This window comes from Haliotis cracherodii, unplaced genomic scaffold (genome assembly GCF_022045235.1).
Source record: "Haliotis cracherodii isolate W230 unplaced genomic scaffold, xgHalCrac1.p SCAF_14, whole genome shotgun sequence".
In the NCBI taxonomy this organism is placed as follows: domain Eukaryota; kingdom Metazoa; phylum Mollusca; class Gastropoda; order Lepetellida; family Haliotidae; genus Haliotis; species Haliotis cracherodii.
In genome coordinates, this window is record NW_027266269.1 from 27,995,696 (window position 1) to 28,020,184 (window position 24,489).

The window sequence follows — 24,489 nt, forward strand, 5'->3', positions numbered from 1 at the left end:
GACCGCCGTCATATAGCTGGAATATTGCTGAGTGCGTTGTTAAACAACAAACAAACAAACAAATATTACTAATTCAGGTGAGCCCTAGAAAAAAAAATGCAATAAGTATTGTTCAAAAGCATATTGCTGTGTACCAGTAACCGCCGCAGTCCTAGAAACATGTGTATTCTGTGCATAAGTTATCCTCTTTTATTCTGCTTCAGTTCCGTTCGAGTTCTTTGGTCATCTACAACGTGGAGCTGAAGCATGATGGGTACTACCAGTGTATCGCAGAGAATAGTGTCGGGCGGGACACGGCCTTCGCCCGACTCGAGATCTTCGAAAACAGTAAGTAGAAGAGGAGGAAGAATACTGACACTCTGAGGGAATGTCAAGTGTAGATTAGCCCTAAACCCATGAGGGAATATCAAGTGTATTTCCACTGAATCCCTGAGGGAATATCAAGTGTAGATTAGCCCTAAACCCATGAGGGAATATCAAGTGTATTTCCACTGAATCCCTGAGGGAATATCAAGTGTAGATTAGCTCTAAACCCATGAGGGAATATCAAGTGTATTTCCACTGAATCCCTGAGGGAATATCAAGTGTAGATTAGCCCTAAACCCATGAGGGAATATCAAGTGTATTTCCGCTGAATCCCTGAGGGAATATCAAGTGTAGATTAGCCCTAAACCCATGAGGGAATATCAAGTGTATTTCCACTGAATCCCTGAGGGAATATCAAGTGTAGATTGGCCACTGAGCTGATGAGGGAATCATTGGGACAGAATAGCAAGAATATTGAATTTTGGTTATGTGGCACAGAATGCTGACTATCTGACCCTGGCTGGTTTATATATAAAACTTCACATGGGAGATGACCGCCTCCCGTGGTCAGTTCGCTAGCACTATAAATCGGCATCAGTCCGGACTAGTACAAGCAGCCACACAAACAAACACACGTACATTCACATCGCTCTATAAGTGCAATAATCTTGGATGAGACGTTAAACCCCATTTCACCCCACCTCACATAGGAGACTGAAGGTTTGTAAATCTAATAACTTGACAGCATGAGTGGTACTGAGTGTGATGTCTGTCTGATGTTTTGCAGACGGTTCCCCTAAGCCTCCACAAGGCTTGAAGGCTCACGCACTCACCAGCAAGAAGATCTTCGTCCAGTGGAACAAGTCGGAGTCACCGCCCGAACTGCCGATCCTCACCTACGTCGTGTCTGTTGTAGCCTTCAATGGTACGTAGTCATCCTTCCTGTCGCAGTCTTCTTGAACTTCTACATGCCAGTGAAAGGTCTTGGTACTTAGAGCATCTTGGCTTCTTACTACGATTTTACTACGATTGAGAGGTCTTGGTCCTCAGATCATCCCTACTGTCTTGTAATCGGCTTCTTATCGGCAGAGTGAATAATACCCAGTAACTCTCATGAGAAGTGCTAAGGACATGTGTTCATGACGTTCAGGGGTCTGTTCCACAAAGCTATCGTAGTGCTAATGTGATCATAACTCCAATAGTTTGCAATAGACTTACAACAGTTCTTGCACTAAGGTGATCGTAACTCCAATACTTTGACAGACTTAAGACAGTTGTGCTAAGGTGATCATTTCTCCTTTACTTTAAGGTGATCGTAGCTTGCATACTATGACATAGACTTACCACAGTCGTTGTGCTAAGGTGATCGTAGCTTGCATACTTTGATGTAGACTTACCACAGTCGTTGTGCTAAGGTGATCGTAGCTTGCATACTTTGACATAGACATACCACAGTCGTTGTGCTAAGGTGATCGTAGCTTGCATACTTTGACATAGACTTACCACAGTCGTTGTGCTAAGGTGATCGTAGCTTGCATACTTTGACATAGACTTACCACAGTCGTTGTGCTAAGGTAATCGTAACTCCCATAGTTTGACATAGGCTTACGACAGTCGTTGTGCTAAGGAGATCGTTACTCCAATACTTTGACATAGACTTACCACAGTCGTTGTGCTAAGGTGATTGTAACTCCCATAGTTTGACATAGGCTTACGACAGTCGTTGTGCTAAGGAGATCGTTACTCCAATACTTTGACTGAGACTTATGACAGTCGTTGTGCTAAGGTGATCGTAACACCAATACTTTGACAGAGACTTACGACTGTTGCACTAAGATGATCATATCTCCATTACTTTGACATAGACTTACCACAGTTGTTGTGCTAAGGTGATCGTAACACCAATACTTTGACAGAGACTTACGACTGTTGTTGCACTAAGATGATCATATCTCCATTACTTTGACATAGACTTACCACAGTTGTTGTGCTAAGGTGATCGTAACTCCCGTACTTTGACTGAGACTTATGACAGTTGTTGTGCTAAGGTGATCGTAACTCCCGTACTTTGATGTAGACTTACGACGGTCATCGTGCTATGATCGCCTTGTGGGGCGGGGCCAGGTTTGTGTTACAGTGTACATTGTGTTGTGCAGGAGCGGAGGCGCTGGACACGGACTTTGTGATCGGGGAGGAGGCCATCCTGAACACAACCATGGACCAGCTGAAGCCGTTCACCAACTACTCCGTGTACGTCAAGGCCTTCAACAAGAAGGGAGCCAGCCCACGCTCCGTCAACGTCCGAGTCCAGACACTTGAGGATAGTGAGTCGACTCCTTATTCAATCCTAGTTAGGGGCAGTGGGGTAGCCTTGTGGTTAAAGTGTTTGTTCGTCACGCCGAAGACCTGGGTTCTCCACATGGGCAAAATGTTTGAAGCTCATTTCTGGTGTGCTAGAATATTGCGGGAATATTGCTAGAAGTGACGTAAAACCTCACTCACTCACTCACTCACTCAGTCCTAGTTTTACACAGTTGTGTAGTGCAATCTCATGTGAGATATGGGTTTATATCCATTCTACGATGATTAAAATGTGTTTTTAATTCGGACTATTTTTCTTGCACAATTTAATGCAGTGATTGTTGGTCCTATACAGCTAGACCACAGCTCATTTCGTAAATGTGAGATATATATTTTACGAAAATCAACTAGTCCCTCCAGACTTTGACTAGTCTCGGACTAACAGAATAGTGGCTGTGTCTAACCCCGTAAGGTATATTTTGACTATTAGGACTAAGAAATTCTCATCATTTCTTACTGTTACAGTGATGCATACTGCAAATTTTGAAATGAACGTGAGCGTGAATTAAATGCGAAAAATGCGAGTGGTCTTTTTTGGTAATAATGAAACTTTGTATCTGTAGCTCCAAAATGACTATCAACAATAAGACAGCCTCACGGTAGCAGAAATACCAACTTGAATATGAATTTAAATAGAACGCGGTTTATTGAGCAGCAGTAACAAGTGTATAACCAAGTCATTCAAGAATAGGATTTACACAATATGCATCCAGAGAGTTATCACTGCTGGGGTCAAGAGTTCTTCCCACTCGTGTCAAACTAGTACTCCAGTAGTCCAGACAGACGCCATGTGAGGTACATTAACATGAATTTGATACCTGTTATTTAAGTAGTGTAAAATATTTATTTCCTAGTTTAAGAGAAGCGTGATGAGTTGATCTCACACTTTTGTGCTGCTTGCTTTAGTTCCGGTGGCCTGCCCCGAGATCATCCTGTCGACCAACACGCCCAACACCATCCAGGTTGAGTGGAAGGAGATGCTGCCGTCTCTGCGCAACGGCATCATCACAGAGTATGAGGTGCACTACAAGACAAAGGATGCGGTGGAGATGGTTGATGCAGTCGACGGCTCCAAGTCCTTCTACACAATCAGAGGTTTGTGATGAATTTGTTGTGTGCGACTTTAAATTTTAACTTGATACTTCACTTACTCATTAATTTGTCCTGATTACTGGGGAATATTTATCTTACTTGGGAAACCGTAGCAACTGTAGATGTTACTTTGGTAACTGAATGGAATGTTGATTTTACTATGGGAACTGAAGGGTATTCAGATGTTACTATGGAAACTGAAGGGGAATACTGATGTTACTATTGAAACTGAAGGAGATGTAGATGTTACTATGGAAACTGAAGGGGAATACTGATGTTACTATTGAAACTGAAGGAGATATTGATGTTACTATGGAAACTAAAGGGGACGTTGATGTTTCTTTGGAAACGTAAGGGGATACTGATGTTTCTATGGAAAATGAAGGGGATGTTGATGTTTATCTTGAAACTGAAGGGATGTTGAAGTTTGTGTGCAAACATCAGGGGATGCTGATATTTCTATGTAAACTGAATAGAATGTTGATTTTACTATGGAAACTGAAGAGAATACTGACATTACTGTGGAAACCGAAGGGGATGTCGATGTTTCTGTGGAAACTGTAGGTACTGGAGATACGATGCTAACTGGATGGATTGTAGATGTTACTATGGAAACTAAAAGGACTGTAGATGTGTTACTATGGAAACTTAATGGGATATCTCTATGGTGATGTGACATATTACTGTTGCAGATGTACAGCCAGACGAGGAGTACAATGTTCGCGTTTTGGCAAGGACGAAGAAGGGCTATCCTGTTTTGTCCGATGCCCAATGGCCTTGGGTCCCCATCCGGACGTCCAGACTCATCTCCTCCTGTAAGTCTCATGGCCGCCATTCATATACAAATGTTGACAATCTTTCAACAATGTTTGCACAAACTTGAAATTTCTTCAAATTGAACACTGTTCAATTGTAAGTAGACTGCCTCCGTGGTCTAATGGAAGAGCGTCCACCCGGATAGCGGAAGGTCCGGGGTTCGATCCCCAGCCGCGTCATACCAAAAGACGTTAAAAGATGGTACTTGTTGTTACCCTGTCTGGCGCTCGGCATTAAGGGGCTAAAACAAGGACTGGTCAGCTCGGAGTCAGTATACTGTGTCTGAGTGGGGTATTCATGTTAAAACTGTGGCATGGTATCTCAGTGAGCTAGCACTATAAATCGGCATCAGTCCAGACTAGTACAAGCAGCCACACACACACACACACATACACGTGCATGCACGTCGCTACATAAGTGCAATAATCTTGGACGCGATGTTAAACCCATTTCACATCACCTCACCTCAATTGTAAGTTTATTGATCAAGACATGAACAAAGTGCTTGAAAGGGTTGTATGTTTGATGGAAACAAACCTTTTCTTGAAAGACTACAGAAATATACTAAACATTTATTAAGGTCACACCTTTGACTAAGATGAATATTTTTGTCCTGAGCAAGTAGTAGAGTAATAACCAGTCTACTACCAAACTGTTTGCTTCGTTCTCACTGTGATGTTACATTCACTTGTTAGAAGGTGTTTTGTGTTGTAAGCAGCGGCCATGAAGATCTGAGTCAGACTTGGTCTTCAGCAACCCGTGCTTGTCGTAAAAGGCGACTACGCTTGTCGTAAAAGGCGACTACGCTTGTCGTAAAAGGCGACTACACTTTTCATAAAAGGCGACTACGCTTGTCGTAAAAGGTGACTACGCTTGTCGTAAAAGGCGACTATGCTTGTCGTAAAAGGCGACTACGCTTGTCATAAAAGGCAACTGATGGGATCAGGTGGTCAGGATCGCTGACATGGTTGATGCATGTCATCGTATCCCAAATACTTATGATGTCAGTCACTGGATTGTCTGGCCCAGACTTATTTACCAACTTCCTTCACATAGCTGGAATATTGCTGAGTGCGGTGTGGAACAACATACAGTCAATCAAAAGCATAATTAGCCACATGTGAGCTGCCTCCTTAAGCCGTTTCATGGACCTTTTGAACAGGTTAACTAGAAATGTGGTTTGATAGCTTGGATTTGGGTTTCACCATTCTAAGTGTCGAAGACCTGTACCACCTTGGGCCTTCCTCCCTAGGTGACAAGCTGTGATATGACTAAATTCTTGTCAAAGCATTGTTGGGGCGGTCGGGTAGCCTAGTGGTTAAAGCGTTCGCTCGTCAAGCCGAAAACCCGGGTTCGATTCCTGACATGGATACAATATGTGAAGCCCATTTCTGGTGTCCCCCGCCGTGATATTGCTGGAATAGTGCTAAAAACGGCGTAAAACCATACTCACTCACTCACTCAAAGCATTGTTCAACATAACTCACTTGCAATCCTTTTCCATTGTTACAGTCCCGATGCCCCACCTCCACATTGTGCGTAAGAACGCCTCCGTGGTTGTTGTCAAGTGGGCCATTGACGACCAGCAGGGCAAGGTGGAGACGTACCAGATTCAGTTGAAGAACCTGCAGGATAAGGGCACTGTTCTACATACCGACACCATCACGGGACCAGCAGAACAATATGTCCTTACAGACCTAGGTAGGTTCACAGACAGTACGTCCTCACTGACCTCCGTAGCTACACGGACAATACGTCCTCACTGACCTAGGTAGGTTCACAGACAATACGTCGTCACTGATCTCTGTAGCTACACGGATAATACGTCCTCACTGACCTAGGTAGGTTCACAGACAGTACGTCGTCACTGATCTCCATAGCTACACGGACAATACGTCCTCACTGACCTAGGTAGGTTCCCAGACAATATGTCGTCACTGACCTCCGTAGCTACACGGACAATACGTCCTCACTGACCTAGGTAGGTTCACAGACAATATGTCGTCACTGATCTCCGTAGCTACACGGATAATACGTCCTCACTGACCTAGGTAGGTACACAGACAATACATACTCACTGACCTAGGTAGGTTCACAGACAATACGTCGTCACTGATCTCCGTAGCTACATGGATAATACGTCCTCACTGACCTAGGTAGGTTCACAGACAATACATACTCACTGACCTAGGTAGGTTCACAGACAATAGGGGGCACGGGTGGCCCAGTCCTCTAAGGCGCCACGATTCGCTGTGCAGAGTTGCATCCCCTGGACACGCCAGAAACCTTTGATTGTGGGTTCGAATCCCGGTTCACCCCGATTATGTTTCTAGGTTTGTCAGCACCATACCCGTGCTCGTGGGTTTCACCGAAGTGGTAAAACGTCTGAGACCTGCATCACTTCGGGCTTACCTCCCACATTAAGCTGACACGCCGCGATATAACTGGAATACTGTTAAAAGCGGCGTTAAACCCAACTCACTCACTCACTCACAGACAATACGTCCTCACTGACCTTGGCATGTCCTCACTGACGTAGGTGGTACATGGACAATACCTGTGCTTGATTCTCTACATGGGTGCACAATGTGAATCCCATTTCATTCAAACCCCAGCCCTGATATTATTGGAATATTGCTAATAGCAAAGTAAAACAAACCTCTCTCACTCAATGTTGATACCGTCGTTGTTTCAGACAACAGCACAGAGTACGAAGTGACGATCACCGCAAGGGGAAATGGAGAATCATCTGGCCCCGTTGCCATGGAGTTCCGGACAACGGAAGATGGCCCTGTATTTGCAGCCAAGGTTCTCAACGCAAGGACGCTGAACGCGGCAACTATCTTGTTGACTTGGATGCAGCCCGGCTCACCGCACCGAATCAAGCAGTTTGACGTGTGTTACCAGATAGAGATGGGAAAAACCCAGACTTGCAAGAAGAGGTGTGTTTATCTTTCATTCCTGTAATATTGCCCAGCCCCTTCCTTAAAGCGATAATGGCGTTAGACTGTCATATGTCTTTGTTAACATATGGGAGTAACGATCACTTTGAGTTACGACTGTCGAAAGCCTATGTTAAAGTATGGGAGTAACGATGTGTTGAAAGCCTATGTTTAAGTATGGCAGTCACGATGTGTCGAAAGCCTATGTTAAAGTATGGCAGTCACGATGTGTCGAAAGCCTATGTTAAAGTATGGCAGTCACGATGTGTCGAAAGCCTATGTTAAAGTATGGGAGTAACGATGTGTTGAAAGCCTATGTTAAAATATGGCAGTCACGATGTGTCGAAAGCCTATGTTTAGTAATGGGAGTCACGATGTGTCGAAAGCCTATGTTAAAGTATGGGAGTCACAATGTGTTGAAAGTCTATGTTAAAGTAGTGGAGTCACGATGTGTCGAAAGCCTTTGTTTAGTAATGGGAGTCACGATGTGTCGAAAGCCTATGTTTAAGTATGGCAGTCACGATGTGTCGAAAGCCTATGTTAAAGTATGGCAGTCACGATGTGTCGAAAGCCTATGTTAAAGTATGGCAGTCACGATGTGTCGAAAGCCTATGTTAAAGTAGTGGAGTCACGATGTGTCGAAAGCCTATGTTAAAGTATGGCAGTCACGATGTGTCAAAAGCCTATGTTAAAGTATGGCAGTCACGATGTGTTGAAAGCCTAAGTTTAGTAATGGGAGTCACGATGTGTCGAAAGCCTATGTTTAGTAATGGGAGTCACGATGTGTCGAAAGCCTATGTTAAAGTATGGGAGTCACAATGTGTTGAAAGTCTATGTTAAAGTAGTGGAGTCACAATGTGTCGAAAGCCTATGTTTAGTAATGGGAGTCACGATGTGTCGAAAGCCTATGTTAAAGTAGTGGAGTCATGATGTGTCGAAAGCCTATGTTAAAGTATGGGAGTCATGATGTGTCGAAAGCCTATGTTAAAGTATGGGAGTCACAATGTGTTGAAAGCCTATGTTAAAGTATGGGAGTCACGATGTGTTGAAAGCCTATGTTAAAGTATGGCAGTCACGATGTGTCGAAAGCCTATGTTAAAGTATGGGAGTAACGATGTGTTGAAAGCCTATGTTAAAGTATGGCAGTCACGATGTGTCGAAAGCCTATGTTTAGTAATGGGAGTCACGATGTGTCGAAAGCCTATGTTAAAGTATGGGAGTCACAATGTGTTGAAAGTCTATGTTAAAGTAGTGGAGTCACAATGTGTCGAAAGCCTATGTTTAGTAATGGGAGTCACGATGTGTCGAAAGCCTATGTTAAAGTAGTGGAGTCATGATGTGTCGAAAGCCTATGTTAAAGTATGGGAGTCATGATGTGTCGAAAGCCTATGTTAAAGTATGGGAGTCACAATGTGTTGAAAGCCTATGTTAAAGTATGGGAGTCACGATGTGTTGAAAGCCTATGTTAAAGTATGGCAGTCACGATGTGTCGAAAGCCTATGTTAAAGTATGGGAGTAACGATGTGTTGAAAGCCTATGTTAAAGTATGGCAGTCACGATGTGTCGAAAGCCTATGTTAAAGTATGGGAGTAACGATGTGTTGAAAGCCTATGTTAAAGTATGGCAGTCACGATGTGTCGAAAGCCTATGTTAAAGTATGGGAGTAACGATGTGTTGAAAGCCTATGTTAAAGTATGGGAGTAACGATGTGTCGAAAGCCTATGTTAAAGTATGGGAGTCACAATGTGTCGAAAGCCTATGTTAAAGTATGGCAGTCACGATTTGTCGAAAGCCTATGTTAAAGTATGGCAGTCACGATGTTTTGAAAGCCTATGTTAAAATATGGCAGTCACGATGTGTCTAAAGCCTATGTTAAAGTATGGGAGTAACGATGTGTTGAAAGCCTATGTTAAAGTATGGGAGTCACAATGTGTCGAAAGCCTATGTTAAAGTATGGCAGTCATGATGTGTTGAAAGCCTATGTTAAAGTATGGGAGTCACGATGTGTCGAAAGCCTATGTTAAAGTATGGGAGTCACAATGTGTCGAAAGCCTATGTTAAAGTATGGCAGTCACAATGTGTCAAAAGCCTATGTTAAAGTATGGGAGTCACAATGTGTCGAAAGCCTATGTTAAAGTATGCGAGTCACGATGTGTCGAAAGCCTATGTTAAAGTATGGGAGTCATGATGTGTTGAAAGCCTATGTTAAAGTATGGGAGTCATGATGTGTTGAAAGCCTATGTTAAAGTATGGGAGTCATGATGTGTCGAAAGCCTATGTTAAAGTATGGGAGTCATGATGTGTTGAAAGCCTATGTTAAAGTATGGGAGTCATGATGTGTCGAAAGCCATGTTAAAGTATGGCAGTCACGATGTGTCGAAAGCCTATGTTAAAGTATGGGAGTCATGATGTGTCGAAAGCCTATGTTAAAGTATGGGAGTCATGTGTTCAAAGCCTATGTTAAAGTATGGCAGTCACGATGTGTTGAAAGCCTATGTTAAAGTATGGGAGTAACGATGTGTTGAAAGTATCATAATATCGATCACAAGATTGTCTGGTCCAGATCATTTACAGGTTGCTGTCATATAGCAGGAATACTGCTAAGTGCGTCGTTAAACAACAATTAAATCAAACAAAAGAGTAAATCTTTGTTTGTTGAACAATGTTGAGTTGCAAAATTATGTTTTTAATAGGGGATTGTGTGGCCTAGTTGTCAAAGTTGCCACAATGCACTGTGCAGTCGTGTAAGAAGTGCATGGATTATGATGCTGTGGTGTCACATTTCACTCCAACCGTGAAGATACGGGGTAGAATAGGTTTTCAGTTACCCATACTTGCCGTTAAAGGCGATTATGCTTGTCATACGAGGCGACTAACGGGATCGGGTGGTCAGGGTCGCTGATTTGGTTGATGCATGTCATCGTGTCCGAATTGCGTGGATCGATGCTCATGATGTCAGTCACTGAATTGTCTGGTCCAGACTCGATTAATTACAGACCACAAAAAATCATATAGCTGGAATATTGCTGAGTGCGGTGTTAAACAAGAAAAACAAAACAAATAAAACATCTCACTCCCCCCTCTGTTGTTTCCAGCCTGTCCCCAAGTGTCAGCATTGCCGGACTGAAGCCGTTCACCAAGTACAAGTTCACTGTACGTACGCACTTCCAGAACAACGATGTCAAGGTCAGCAGCCCGCTCATTGCTCAGACTCAGGAAGACAGTAAGTATTTTGCCTAGGGCTGTTACCATGGTTACGATTCACTCCCGTATTTGGTGAATCGAACCGTATCCATTCATGAATTGAATTCGTTATTCGTGGTCACTAGAATCGATTTAATAATGAATATGCAGTCATATGCATTTACATATCCTGACCCTTAAAATATCCATAAGAACATGTTATATGCATAGATTTCTTGAGTGACCTAATTTTAGTCACTGGTCATTGTCGCATTTGAACAGACACTAGTACCTGGATAAGTGAAGTATATTAATGTATAATAAATTAATAATTTACAAGCCATGTCAAATAATTTATTTTGTTATTGTTTCACTGAATATCATAAATAATACATCTACTGCTGACTTGTTATTGTATTCGCGAATAACTGTTTGTATTTGTTACCCTATATTCATTATACGAATCGTATTCGCCTTATAAAGTATTCGTTGCTGCCCTAGTCTCGCCCCACCTGTCTGGTATTTCGGTTCTTAGAAGAAATAAAGTCAATGTGCAGACAGATTTTCTTTACTCCAAGTTGCGAGTTAGACAAGTAACTTCAGGCGACGTACTTTATGACATATTGGTTGTGGATATAATGGTCACATCCCCATTTTAATGCCCGGGATCACTAAAGTTTATTACCAAGAGTCTTTAGCAACACATGCTCGTCCCTAGAGCAGAGCTCCAGATAAGCTTTTGGTGTTGTGGGTATTTTACCCATGCATTTTAAAATCACTTGGTATCAGTAATTCTATCTGGGTATTCACATTTCTGTTACCCAATAGTTTTTACACATGTGGGTATTTAAGTTAAATATTTAAAACCACTATTCATCTAGTCCCTGCAAACTGGTGTTGTGTGGGTTCGAGAGCTTTATAGGACTAAAAATACCACGATACTTCCACAAGAAAGTGTGATGGCAAATGATCATCGTGGAGTTTGGCAAGGTTGACGGAATGCCCGTTTATAATTTCAAAATAAGTTGCTGATTTGCCAATCGAATACGCAGGGTTACCTCACAACATTTTGATGATACCCACAAGCTTTATTTTTGTAGCGTATCTGTAATGTTCGTTGCGTATTTAATACACTGGATATTATTTTACTGCATATTTCTGCATTTCTGATGCGTATTTTACGCAGATACGCAGCTTATCTGGAGCTCTGCCCTAGAGGTGACTATGCTTGTCTTAAGAGGCGACTAATGTGATCGGGTGGTCAGGCATGCTGACTTGGTTGATGCGTGTCATTGTATCCCCATTTCCTAGATCAATGCTCATGATATCAGTCCCTGGATTGTCTGGTCCAGACTCGATTATTTACAGACTGCCGTCATATAGCTGGAATATTGCTGAGTGCGGCACTACACAACAAACAAACAAACAAACAAACGAACACAAAAGTATTTATATCAATGTACAAAGTTTCCCATGCCCTGAACAAATAATGTTAGGGATAATGAATAGTTTTGGGAATATGATTTGGTAGTGAAGACACAGTTTCATATCCCCATAAATATTCACGGTCCTCAACTCTTATTTGTTTTTAGTATAGATAGATTACATATTTTTATTGTTAGAAGCCAGATTTTGTTTGGTCAAATATGAAGTCAGATTGGCTCAGGGATTTCAAGTTCTTCAGTTCGTAAACCTTTGAGGGACTATCCATTTTTTTTTTTTGTAGGGAAGAAGAGGTACCTGTTTTTTTTTTAAACGTATTATTTGTTCCATTATAATGTAGATGAATGTAATTTGACCTTTGGTTTCATGCTGGATACCCTAATTTGTTGTGAAAAACATTAAGTTGTTTGGGTTCTGCCTGTTATATCTTCGTTGGGCACAGCATTTGTTTTTATACCTTTAAGGTCAGGGGTATATAGTTAGACCAAGGTTCTGTCTGTCCGTCCGTCCGTCCGTCCGAAAACTTTGTCCTCGCGATTTCTTTTAAACAATTCAGTGGATTCATCTCAAACTTACTACATATAATCTGTGTCATATGGAGGGGCGCAGTCAAAAGAAAAAAAATTGTTTTTATTAATTTTCCATTTTTTTATGAATTTTTCAAACCCTAACCCTATCCATTATTTAACTAGGCGGGTCGGGGGTATTAGTGAGCCACGCTCACTTTTGCCCTTGTTCACTTTAGTAGTCAGTGAAAAATATTCTCTCTAACAAAACTCACAGGCTTCTTGTCGTCAAGTATTAAATGGCGGGTCGCCCTCTCTGTCAACTCAGTCTTTACGCTACAGCTTCTAAATGCAAGTTAAATGAATGTAATGCAAGGGAGATAACTGTGTGTCTCTCCGCCAGTCCCCAGTGCACCCACCAACATCACGTGGATCGTGGTGTCTCCGGGCACCGTGGAGCTTCACTGGAAGCCTCCAGCCTCTCCCAACGGCGTCATCACCTCCTACATCATCTTCTACAACAACAACAACAAGGTTCCTGACACCATGTGGCGCAACCTCACCCAGACAGGTAAGACCCTTGCCCAAACCTCACCCAGACAGTAGTTAGATCCTCACCCAAACCTCACCCAGACAGGGTAAGAACCTCTCCCAAACCTCACCTAGACAGGTAAGACCCTCGCCCATACCTTATCCAGACAGGTAAGACCCTCGCCCAAACCTCACCCATACAGGTAAGACCCTCGCCCAAACCTCACCCAGACAGGTAAGACCCTCGCCCAAACCTCACCCAGACAGGTAAGACCCTCGCCCATACCTCACCCAGACAGGTAAGACCCTCGCCCAAACCTTGACCAGACAGTAGTTAGAAACAGTGCATTAAAAAATATTTTGTTTGAAATCTGTTCAGCAAAATCTTTTGATAAATATCATTTTGTGTCAATTTATATGTCACAATAAGCTGCAGTTTTTTAGAATGAGGATCTTAAGAGTTTAGTCAGGGCCTGCAGCCTCTAACGTCTGTGGGTCCTGATGGCAGCCAGACAATTTTGCTTATTTCAAGTTCTGTCGTAAAGCCCTTGTGTCCTCCCTGTTTATCTTGATAGAAACTAAAAACAATCTTGCCCAAGTACACAAAAACAAACTAACCCAATTAGACGAAACGATCCAAGAAGACCAGCTGGTCAGTATCAAGAAGAGTCCTTTTAAAAGTCAATAACTTGTTGCAATAGAAATGACCTTGACCCCTGATGTTTGTGTGCAGGGGGGCTGACGCAGGCTACCGTGGACGAACTGACTGCCGCCTCCTACTTCTTCAAACTCCGAGCGTGTACCCGAGCAGGTCAAGGTCGTCCGTCACAGATCGTCGTGGTCTACCCGAACATCAAATGCACCAGCCAGACTCAGCAGCAGGAGCGATGCCGACCGGACACCATCGTCGGACCTGGTGCAAACACAGGTCAGTGGTAGTGTGTCGACGCAATAATCCTTGAAGACACGAAACTTCAGTATCCTGAAATGTTGTTACAAACAATTAAGAAGTTGTGATCCACAAAAGTTGCATCTGTTCATTGTCCTAATTTCTAGACCACCTCTGTGGGTTCGATCCCCAGCTGCGTCATTCCAAAAAAACGTTAAAAAGATGGTACCTGTTTTTACTCTGCCTAAGGGGCTAAAATAAGGACTCATCGGCTCAAACGATATTGTGACCGAGTGGGGTATTCCTATGGACTACAGCATAGTATCTCAGTGAGCTAGCACTAAAAATCGGCATTAAGCCGGACTAGTATAAGCAGCCACACACAAGTGCATGCACGTCACTTTATAAGTGCAATAATCTTGCACGCGACGTTAAAGTGGTGGAGGCCCAATTTAACTCCACTTCACTGAATGACTTGGGGCTAAAAATAGCGAGCGAAATTCTGTACCCAGTTAGTGAATAGAAAGATGGTGACTTTACTTCTGGAATGGAGCAATGGTGGAAATGGGACAGTGGTACTGGTCATAAGAGAATGGATATGCAATGTGCTGTCTGGATAAGATAGGGTGTGAAACCAATGTTGAGATTTGATTGATGTGAAATTGTTATTTCAGGTCGACGAGACAAACAGCTGGGAATAATTGTTGGTGTCACCATCGGCATTGTCTGCATCGTCATCTGCATTGTCGTCATTGTTTTTCGCAACAGGTAGGTGTGGGAGTCTCTCTGTAGGGAGCAGGGGCTGTGGGGTAGCCCAGTGTTTAAAGTGTTCGCTCGTCACGCCAAAGACCTGGGTTTCGATTCCCAAAATGGGTTCAATGTGTGAAGGCCATTTCTGGTGTACCCGCCGTTATATAGCTAAAACCAGCGTAAAACCATACTCACTTACTGTAGGGAGTCAGAGTTGCTTCCCTTTGGTGTTCCACAGACCTATATTTGTGAGTGTGAATCAATTTTGTAAGTTTATCAACACCATATGTGTGCTTGTGGGTTTCAAAGTCTTTACCCGTGAAGATGCGGGTTAGAATAGGTCTTTAGCAAGACTGCTTACCGTAAAAGGCGACAATGCTTGTTGTTTGAACCGAATTACGGGATCGGATTGTCAGGCTCGACTTGGTTGATGCATGTCACTGTATCCCAATTGTATGTAGATTGAGTCTCATGATGTCAATCACTGGATTGTCCGGTCCTGATGTGGTTGTTTACACACTGCCGTTAAAGCTGGAATATATCTGAGTGCGGCGTTAAACAACAAAAAGACACTGTGTATCATCATGCCCAACAATATGGATCAGTGCTTGTGCTGTATCATGGTCAAGCACTTGTCTGCGATGATGCAGCCTCATTGTTGCAAGCTGGTGTTAACAAGATTCACTCCCTGTGTGACATCGAAACCCTTACAAGTACTCATTCTGTATTAGTGAGTGAGTGGGTTGGGTTTAACGCCACTTTTAACAGTATTCCATTCGCGGCGTGTCAGCTTAATGTGGAAGGAAAGCTCGAAGTGATGCAGGTCTTAGATGTTTACCACTTTGTTGAAACCCACAAGCACGGGTATGGTGCTGACAAACCTAGAAATGTAATCGGGGCGAACCGGGATTGGAACACACAATCATAGGTTTCTGATGTGCCCAAGGGACGCAATCTGCACAGCGATTCATGGTGCCTTAGACGACTGGGCCTCCCGTGCCTCCCCCATTCTGTATGACAGTGGAGCACTGGTTTGTGATGATGACACAGCTGGAATGTTGCACATCACTGTGTCTTATAACAACATTCACTCACTCACGAGCAATCGTTCCTCTCTGCACTTTTGAAAGAAAAAAATATGAAAAGAACAATTTATTAGTTTGCTCTTGTTTTCCCGATTACAGTGAGATTTGTCAGTATGCTTGACCATTTTCCTGGTGTCATGCCACCTTTCTGTGTGTCGGAACTTTGGGCGATTGGCATTGCTGATTGGATGTATTTCTTTAAAGATGTTTCAGATCCCGCGAACCTCCGCCTATTTACCATGGCAACGGCCACCTTCCAGGCCATGGCAATGGTCATGCTGTCCACGTGACGACCAACCGCCTCTCGGTGCCGAGCTCGGATATCGAGGCTCTCACGCCTATGTTAAACTCACTGCAAGAGAACACTGAGTCGGATTCTAAGGTACGAACAGAAAGTTGGGTGTGTTATCCGCCACATGAACAAGTCATTCTGTCGGTTCTTTAAGATATTTAATCAGAAAATTGGTTTGAATAGGCTCCCAAAACTGTATTTCTAGTCACAACTTTTGGATCAGGTGGACAAGGTTGTTTGTTTTTTTGTGTCATCAAAACCAGAAGGTTTGGGACATTGATCTAGGGGAATATGTACAATCATATTTCATGCATCTTCCCGAGGCAAGAGTGTTCACTGACTTGAAAAGTCCAGTTTCCACCCTTGCTGAAGTAGGCTGGAATTCCTGGCCTCGATCATTGCACCACCTGTGGCTATTACGCCTTCCACGCCTCTTCTAGGACCAATCAACCTCTCGTATCACTTGCATTTGTTTAAAACAAAATGGCCACGCCCAGTCAATATGATCTGATCGATAATCAAGATCTATTTTGTGATCAAATGAGTCTTACATCCCGAAGGGTGTCAAATCATGTGAACACCTTGATTAAAAACATGAAAAGATCTAAAGAATACCTTCTGACAACGAGTTGGCAGTGCACAGGCTTTGCAAATCCTGCAATCGACCAAAATCTGTATTACAGTCCATGAACCGGATTTCGATTTCGTTGCGCGATTTTGATTGGACTATGCATAGACTTCTTTGTCCAGTCAGAATGTAACTCCATAATACCAGCCTAGTTTGGCTTCTATAGTCAGTTTACTCCCTTGCCTGGGGAAGATGTATTTCATGGGGTTGGTGCACTGGTTGTGACGTCGACACATGTTCTGTTTCAGGGAGGTCGCAGTGTTAGAAATAAGAAATATTGTCTGACTGCCATCAGGACCCATGATCTTTAAAACCTGCAGGCCCTGACCAAACTCTTCAGGCTGTTGTTTAAAAAAACTGCAGCTTATTGTGACATATAAATCAACACGTAAAGACCCATAAGGACCCATACAAATTTTAAGCTACGGACCAGTCATAACATCTACCTGCCATGAACACTGTTTCACACACACTACCATTGTGTGGAATCTAACCCGGATTTTCACATGTATTGATGCACTAGTCAATAGAATCATGGGTACAAATGAATACTTATTAAAACCAGTTTTGACAAAAATATTTTTTAATCCACTATTTTTAACCAATGTCTGGGAGAGGTTTAGGAGAGTGTCTTATCTGTCTGGGTGAGGTTTGGGAGAGTGTCTTATCTGTTTGGGTGAGGGTCTTATCTGTCTGGGTGAGGTTTGGGCGAGGGTCTTATCTGTCTGGGTGAGGTTTGGGAGAGTGTCTTATCTGTTTGGGTGAGGGTCTTATCTGTCTGGGTGAGGTTTGGGCGAGGGTCTTATCTGTCTGGGTGAGGTTGGGCCGCATGGTGTCGGGGACCTTTTTGTTGTAGAAGATAACGTAGGAGGTGATGACGCTGTTGGGGGAGACTTGAGGCTTCAAGTGCAGTTCCGCTGTGCCCGGAGACACAAGATCCACCTCCCAAGGGCCTCCAGGCAGGCACATTTTGAAAATTTGGGGATGGTACGCTGATTGTAAAGACCCCACTCATCGCCTTCTGTGTTTTGTTTCAGGGGGGTGGAACACTGATCGTGACGCCGAATGGCGTGCGAATGAACGGGATCAGTCAGAGTTTGCAGAACGGACATGTGCCCAATGGTCATGTGACCAGGCGAGAGGGTAATGTGCATCTTGGCAACCGGGGCAGCTCAGAGGTAAGGACTGTTGCTATGGTTACTTGCAGGGGTTCTGTTACTATGGTTATGGAGCATGTTGCTCCAAATATCTAAGATGCCTCTATTTGCCAGGCAGAGTTTCACCCCTTTGATTGTGGTCTCCCTGATTATATTTGTTCGTTTATCAGCACCGTAACCATGTTCGTGGGTTTCACCAAAGTCGTAAACGTCTACAACCTCCATGACTCTGCACCTCCCACGTCAAGCGGGCATATCGTGATATAACTGGAATACTGTTCAAAGCAGCGTTACTTAGCACTAAGATTACTTTGTGGAATGGGCCCCAGGTTGGAACTGCAAGTTACGATCGTCTTAGCACTAAGATCACTTTGTGGAATGGGCCAGAGGTAATGTTAAAACTGCAAGTTACGATCGTCTTAGCACTAAGTTCACTTTGTGGAATGGGCCAGAGGTAATGTTAGAACTGCTAGTTACGATCGTCTTAGCACTAAGATCACTTTGTGGAATGGGCCAGAGGTAATGTTAGAACTGCAAGTTACGATCGTCTAAGCACTAAGTTCACTTTGTGGAATGGGCCAGAGGTAATGTTAGAACTGCAAGTTACGATCGTCTTAGCTTTAAGATCACTTTGTAGAATGGGCCCAAAGGTAATGTTAGAACTGCTAGCTACGATCGTCTTAGCACTAAGTTCACTTTGTGGAATGGGCCAGAGGTAATGTTAGAACTGCTAGTTACGATCGTCTTACCACTAAGATCACTTTGTGGAATGGGCCCCAGGTAATGTTAGAACTGCAAGTTACGATCGTCTTAGCACTAAGATCACTTTGTGGAATGGGCCGCAGGTAATGTTAGAACTGCAAGTTACGATCGTCTTAGCACTAAGATCACTTTGTGGAATGGGCCAGAGGTAATGTTAGAACTGCAAGCTACGATCGTCTTAGCACTAAGATTACACTGTGAAATGACCCCAGGTAATGTTATTAATTGGTGTTAGATCGTCCCAGGACCCAGGACCCAGGTTTGATGTAAGTGTTTCCCTAAGATGATGCAATGTCGACTTGTTTGTTTCTACAAGACGTCTGTGTTTTCCTTTCAGGAGCATCATGGGCTCATTGCTGCCATCCAGGCCTCGTCTGAGAGTAGCCCTGGATCCACGGGCCGGGAGATGTCCACGTACGCGGGGGAAAGTCTGGAGGAGATTGACGGGAGTCTGGAGGACGAGAGTCAATTGACATCTGTTGTCACGGCACCCAATGGGGAGGCAGCCATGTTGAAGGTGACCGCCAGTGAAGGGGGAGACAGACCCCGTATCTCTCCATCTCGCCGCGGCAACGGCGGCACAGGGGCAGCTCAGGCAGCATCTTCATCCCCAACACTCAGGAACAACGGCAGCGGCGGCGGCGGCAGCAGCAACGCAGCTGACAGCACTACCTCATCTCACCTGCCAAGCAGCAACACAACCTTGAGTCGGGATCAAGGTCAAGGTCACGAGGACCTACCTCCCACCCCTCCTCCACCTCTCGCAAGCAGCACCCAGAGCAGTACCTCTACTCAGGAATGTCCGGAGGCCCCGGGGACACATGTTGACAGTCTGCCCCCAAGAGTCGGGGCAGGGATATTACCTCATATGTTTGTACGTGATGGGACATGGGCAGGTTTAGAGCAATCTGACTCCGTGGTGTAGTGGTGTTGCACCACCCTGGCTAATGATAAACTTGTGTTGTCTACAGACCGACCTCATTCATAACGTGGCAGCCGCCCACTCACCCATCTTCTGTCTCTCTGTCACCTGCAGTGGCAGGATACATGAACAGACGAACAGAGCCACAGAAGGTGGGTGTGGTGCCCGCGGCCACGATGCGATGTACTACTATCTTCCTGTGATGCGGGTATTATATATACACACTTTTTTACTTCTCCTTTTAAGAGTGATCAAGTGGCAAACGTGAACAGATGATACCTCATTTTTAACTACCAACAACTTCTGGAACTGTTGCTGTGGAAACAGATCATCTCCTCAGAGACTTGTTTTATATTGTACCTCTTCAGCTGTTTCCATGGCGATATGTCATGGGGCGGCCAACAGCAATTCATTTGGACTGAGGTGCAAAGGGTAATGTTGCCAATGGTGTTGCTATGGACATGATGGGTGTTGCTAAGCTCAGGTCAACTGTTGCCATGGAGACTGAAGGTATAGTGTGGACTATGTGATGCACGAGGATGGGGAAAGGGCAGCTCCTTCTACCTCGATACGGCTATGTATGTATACAGAGCTTTTGAACTTCAGGATCAGCATTGCCCGTGGTTGAGGCCACGGGATCTTCAGGGCCTGTGGTCGAGGTCACGGGATCTTCAGGGCCTGTGGTCAAGGCCACAGGATTTTCAGGGCCTGTGGTGTGGTCCACACTACACAATCACCACCAGGACTACGGTGTTCCCATGCCACACTACCATCGGACTCAAACCACTGCTGCAAAAGACCTGCAAGGGACGTACGGCGGCAGCTAGCGGTGTCGTATCCTATGTGTATTTCGTCAACGGTTGCAGGAAGAGGCTGCTGCCATTGCTCCTCCTCCTCCAGACAGACGGCAGCTCATTGGGGAACTCAACTCATAGTTGTAGTGTATTCCATTTTTGCTATATGACAGTATTTTACTAAACAAATCATGTTACGGTCAAATAAGGTCTAGTTGTCGCTGCTCCTGTCAGGAACGATCCTGCTCTGTGTCGTCGCGTGTGAGGACTCGTCGACATTGGAGCCATCATTGTGTTTTGTGTATGATGTCACTTCCTGTTTGGAACTGGTACTACTTTTTGTGTATGATGTCATGACTTCCTGTGTGGAAGCTGTTTTATGTGTATGATGTCACTTCCTCCAGTGGGACATGCTAGTTACCTCATAAGTATCTACCTCACTTCTGCAGTGGCGGCGATGTGCTGTGGGCGAGCATGGAGGGGAAGCAGAGATGGTGACATGGTGGGCGTTGTCTTGAACTCGGTCTATCTCAGGGAGTATCTAAGTCACTATAAACCGCGAGTCAAAAACTGACGCCTCACTTTGTCCACAGCTGCAGCTGCCACAGGTCGTCGCCATAGCAACTTGGCTGATTAGTCACCTTGCACCCGATGAAGGTGAAGGTCGACTAATAGCCGGTGCGTACCTCGAAGAGACTGACCTGCATCTGGTGGCCGACCATGACGGACGACTACAACAGCAACATCTCCGGCTGACGCTGTTGCGGGATGTCAATGTCAACCGTCTGCTGATTTAACTAGAGTGGGTCAGAATCTGCTAACTATACCTCGGGAGGGGGCGGAATGTTAGTTTCCATGGTTACTGTCATACCAATCTATATCAGCGTAGTCTTCACGGAGGGGACAAACACGTGGTCGGAGCCAGGGTGGGGTTGGGATCCGGTCTGAAGCAACTACCTCTGACGTACCTACCGGTTTATTTACAACCATGGTATGCATGCTAAAAACCACATGCAAAACTCACTATAGAACCCAACATAACTCAACACAGACCAACCTCACCATGTTGGTTTAGCGTAGTCGGTGAGAAGGGGGGGGGGAGTCACAGCTGCATCAGGGGGAGGGGGGAGGGTGTGTTTGTGTTGTCACTAGCTGATGGCAAGACTTGCTGTTGTGGGCTGAGTTGTTTCGTGTTCCGCAAGGATCTTTCACGCTCAAGAAAAACCACCATTAGTGTCTTTATATTAGATTATGAGAAACTCAAATCCAAATTTATTTTATAGAAAACAATTTTCTAGTTTCTATGGCAACTGTACTTTAGGGGGGGAAGGAATCTTTCCCTGGGAAAAAGTAGCAACAGCAAGAAATTCAAGCTGATGACACACAGACAGACATAGCCATATTTGGCTCTCAGTGTTACTTAAACATGGCAGCATTTCTCATCTTCAGGTCTGTGTTTTAAACCAAATGGCGATGCAGTTTTTAATTTTTTTAGAAAACTGATAATTTTCCAATATGTTTACCATTATATACCTCATCACAACTCGGGTTTCATAACCCTTCACCCCTTAGCTATGTTATTGGTACAGTCCTGGAATATAAGAGGGAGCGTACACTCCAACATAGAGGGGTGACAGGTAACTCATGGCAGGAATTGTTGGTTATTTTCATTAGTTTTATGATTTCACATCAGCGATCCCTGGCTCCCCCATCGTGTGATTCTGTAAATAACCTTGTCCTCCTTGTGACAACGGAGATGCACTTGATATGCATGTCTTGTGTTCACTGTTCAGCAGCAAGGATTGTCGAGTGGGTGTGTCTCCCGCTCTCTTCCTCGCCCACACTACTCGCCCCCAAGAGTAGGTGGTGGAGGAATGGGGAGGGACTGCCGCCATTCAAACCTCAGCTGGGAAAGGGAGGCAACTCTATATAAACTGAAAATGTACATGTTGTATGAAAATATGCCAATATCTTCTTCGATTTGTGTTACCTCCAGTTTTGTCCAAGCATATTATTCCAATCTGACGAATGTTGGTTGATTAGATGCAGTTGCCTCCCCCGCCAGAGAATCGATCAAGCTCCTCACAGCGATAGCCCATTTGCGGAGCTCTCTATACTATCGCTGCCACCAGTCAAAACTCCCCACTCTGAATAGGTGGCCACAACCATGCTTGGAGTTGAACTCGCAACCGAATGACCGTTATGTTTACAAACAAGTGATGACTGTCGTGACGCCGAATACATTTATCGCTGCTAAATTACTTTCTTCATCTGTCAATTTGAATTTCTGTTTCATTAAAACATTCGTGTTGTTGATATAGTAAGAATGTAAGGGAGAAGTTGGTTGATTTTCCGTTAGTCTGCAATCTCGAACCAGTCTGATTATGCAAACAACAAAGAAAATTCATCTGGAAAATACGGTCAGTCGTAAACCTTTTCAAAATGAAATATGATGGCATCCCCAAAGACATACAAAAGTATCAACGTTACTACATTTGGGGTTAGAGGGCATATTTCAAGATTCTTGTAATGGCCGCGCCAACACTGGTGGCAGCGATGTTACCGAGAGTGTAACGAAGGTGTCACTCGCTGGGAAGGAGCTTGAGAATCGATTTTTAAATGTGTCTGTTGTAGGATTTCTATGTAAAGCGTGTACGGTGTTTTAACGTATTGTACAGGCACTTGCTAAGCTGATTTATAATAATAATAACAATAACAATAATATTGAATGATGTACGTGGCAAGACAATTTAGTAATGTATACATTCTTACTGTTTCCCCTCTGTCTTATTGTTTGTGATAACTTTGTGAGACCGGTGAAATCTCTGTACTATTTTCTTTGGACAACAAATGTAGTTAACGTTTCTGCATCTGATGGATGTGTATTTGAACAAGCGATGGGTTGTTCTCAGTGTGGTCGCTATAGTCGTACTTCAGGAGATGGTTGTTGTAAGTTAACCCCCGGTGGAAAATATCCCATAATTGTCTTGCCACCAGCGTGTTGACCATATAAGGAAGGACTTGTATTCTACAATTAGTGGCTGTGACGGTACCTCAAGTTTGGTGCTGCCACCTGCAGGGCTAGCTGTTGGTGCACACCCTGTTGGTGGCTTAGAGAGTTTACTTGGTTTGTTGCCATAGTAACAAGACCTGCTCTCTGCGGAAGGGTACAGTTTCTTCAGAGTGTATGGTGTAATAGTTCCTTCCAATCTGAAGAATTAATGGTGACAAAAAAGTCAGAAGAGCAACGATTTGTAACGCAGAAATGTTAACTGGCTCATGAAAATGTATGTTCCACTTTTTTAGATATTTGGCAAAATGGCCACAATAAAGAAATTCAGTTTGTTTGGCATGAAATAATCGAGCAGAAAAAGACATCTTGCGTCTTCATTGCGCGTTAGTAAAATTGATACGGGTACATCATATTGCAAAGAACAAAAAATTACAGCGATTCAAAGAACTTAATTTTACTAAAGTCTCATACCAGGAATAGTAATAATAATAATGTGTGATTTTGTATCTTTTATTTGACAATAAGAAAATTTCACAGGTGTCCATTTTTGACAATTGGATTTAATACCCTCAAAAACAATTATATCAAAATCTGGAAGTGTATTTATCTGTCAACCAGCGTCTTGGCTACCCCACCCTACTACACTATATGCTCTGAGGAAACCTTACATGCATGAAATTCAGCTCTATTATGTTACCTATTGCCATGGTTACGGTTTAGCGAATACATTTTTTGAAACAGAAAATAGCAACATTGAAAACCTGTCCAAGGATGACTATGAATTCAATTTTAAAATCTCTTTTTAACTGATTTTAGCGTTTTAACGGTTGCCCTCTTATTCGGGCTTATTTTATATACACATGCATTTGTACGGGATGTTTTGGCATTGAGCGGAACCTGCAGGGTACCTGTTCTTCGTTGGAGCCACTTGGCTCTGCCTACGGAAATTGTGGACTGATCCAGTTGTTTTCAATGTGGAACACGGTTACTCAGATCATCAAAACATAGTGCTATAGA

General features: G+C 43.8%; 1 protein-coding gene across 1 annotated transcript in view; it reads left to right on the forward strand.

The window, feature by feature from the left end:
• LOC139461158 (protogenin-like) overlaps positions 1 to 21,539 on the forward strand; it is a 73,430-nt gene extending 51,891 nt beyond the window's left edge. The window contains exons 8-21 of the mRNA XM_071242721.1: positions 204 to 327; positions 1,094 to 1,231; positions 2,463 to 2,630; positions 3,574 to 3,762; positions 4,452 to 4,574; positions 6,088 to 6,276; positions 7,271 to 7,517; positions 10,613 to 10,740; positions 13,053 to 13,220; positions 13,914 to 14,108; positions 14,744 to 14,837; positions 16,109 to 16,286; positions 17,862 to 18,002; positions 19,081 to 21,539. Coding sequence (XP_071098822.1) covers positions 204 to 327; positions 1,094 to 1,231; positions 2,463 to 2,630; positions 3,574 to 3,762; positions 4,452 to 4,574; positions 6,088 to 6,276; positions 7,271 to 7,517; positions 10,613 to 10,740; positions 13,053 to 13,220; positions 13,914 to 14,108; positions 14,744 to 14,837; positions 16,109 to 16,286; positions 17,862 to 18,002; positions 19,081 to 19,668 — 2,670 coding nt within the window. The 3' untranslated portion in view covers positions 19,669 to 21,539. The remainder of the gene's footprint in view (positions 1 to 203; positions 328 to 1,093; positions 1,232 to 2,462; positions 2,631 to 3,573; positions 3,763 to 4,451; positions 4,575 to 6,087; positions 6,277 to 7,270; positions 7,518 to 10,612; positions 10,741 to 13,052; positions 13,221 to 13,913; positions 14,109 to 14,743; positions 14,838 to 16,108; positions 16,287 to 17,861; positions 18,003 to 19,080) is intronic.
• The last annotated feature ends 2,950 nt before the right edge of the window (positions 21,540 to 24,489 follow it).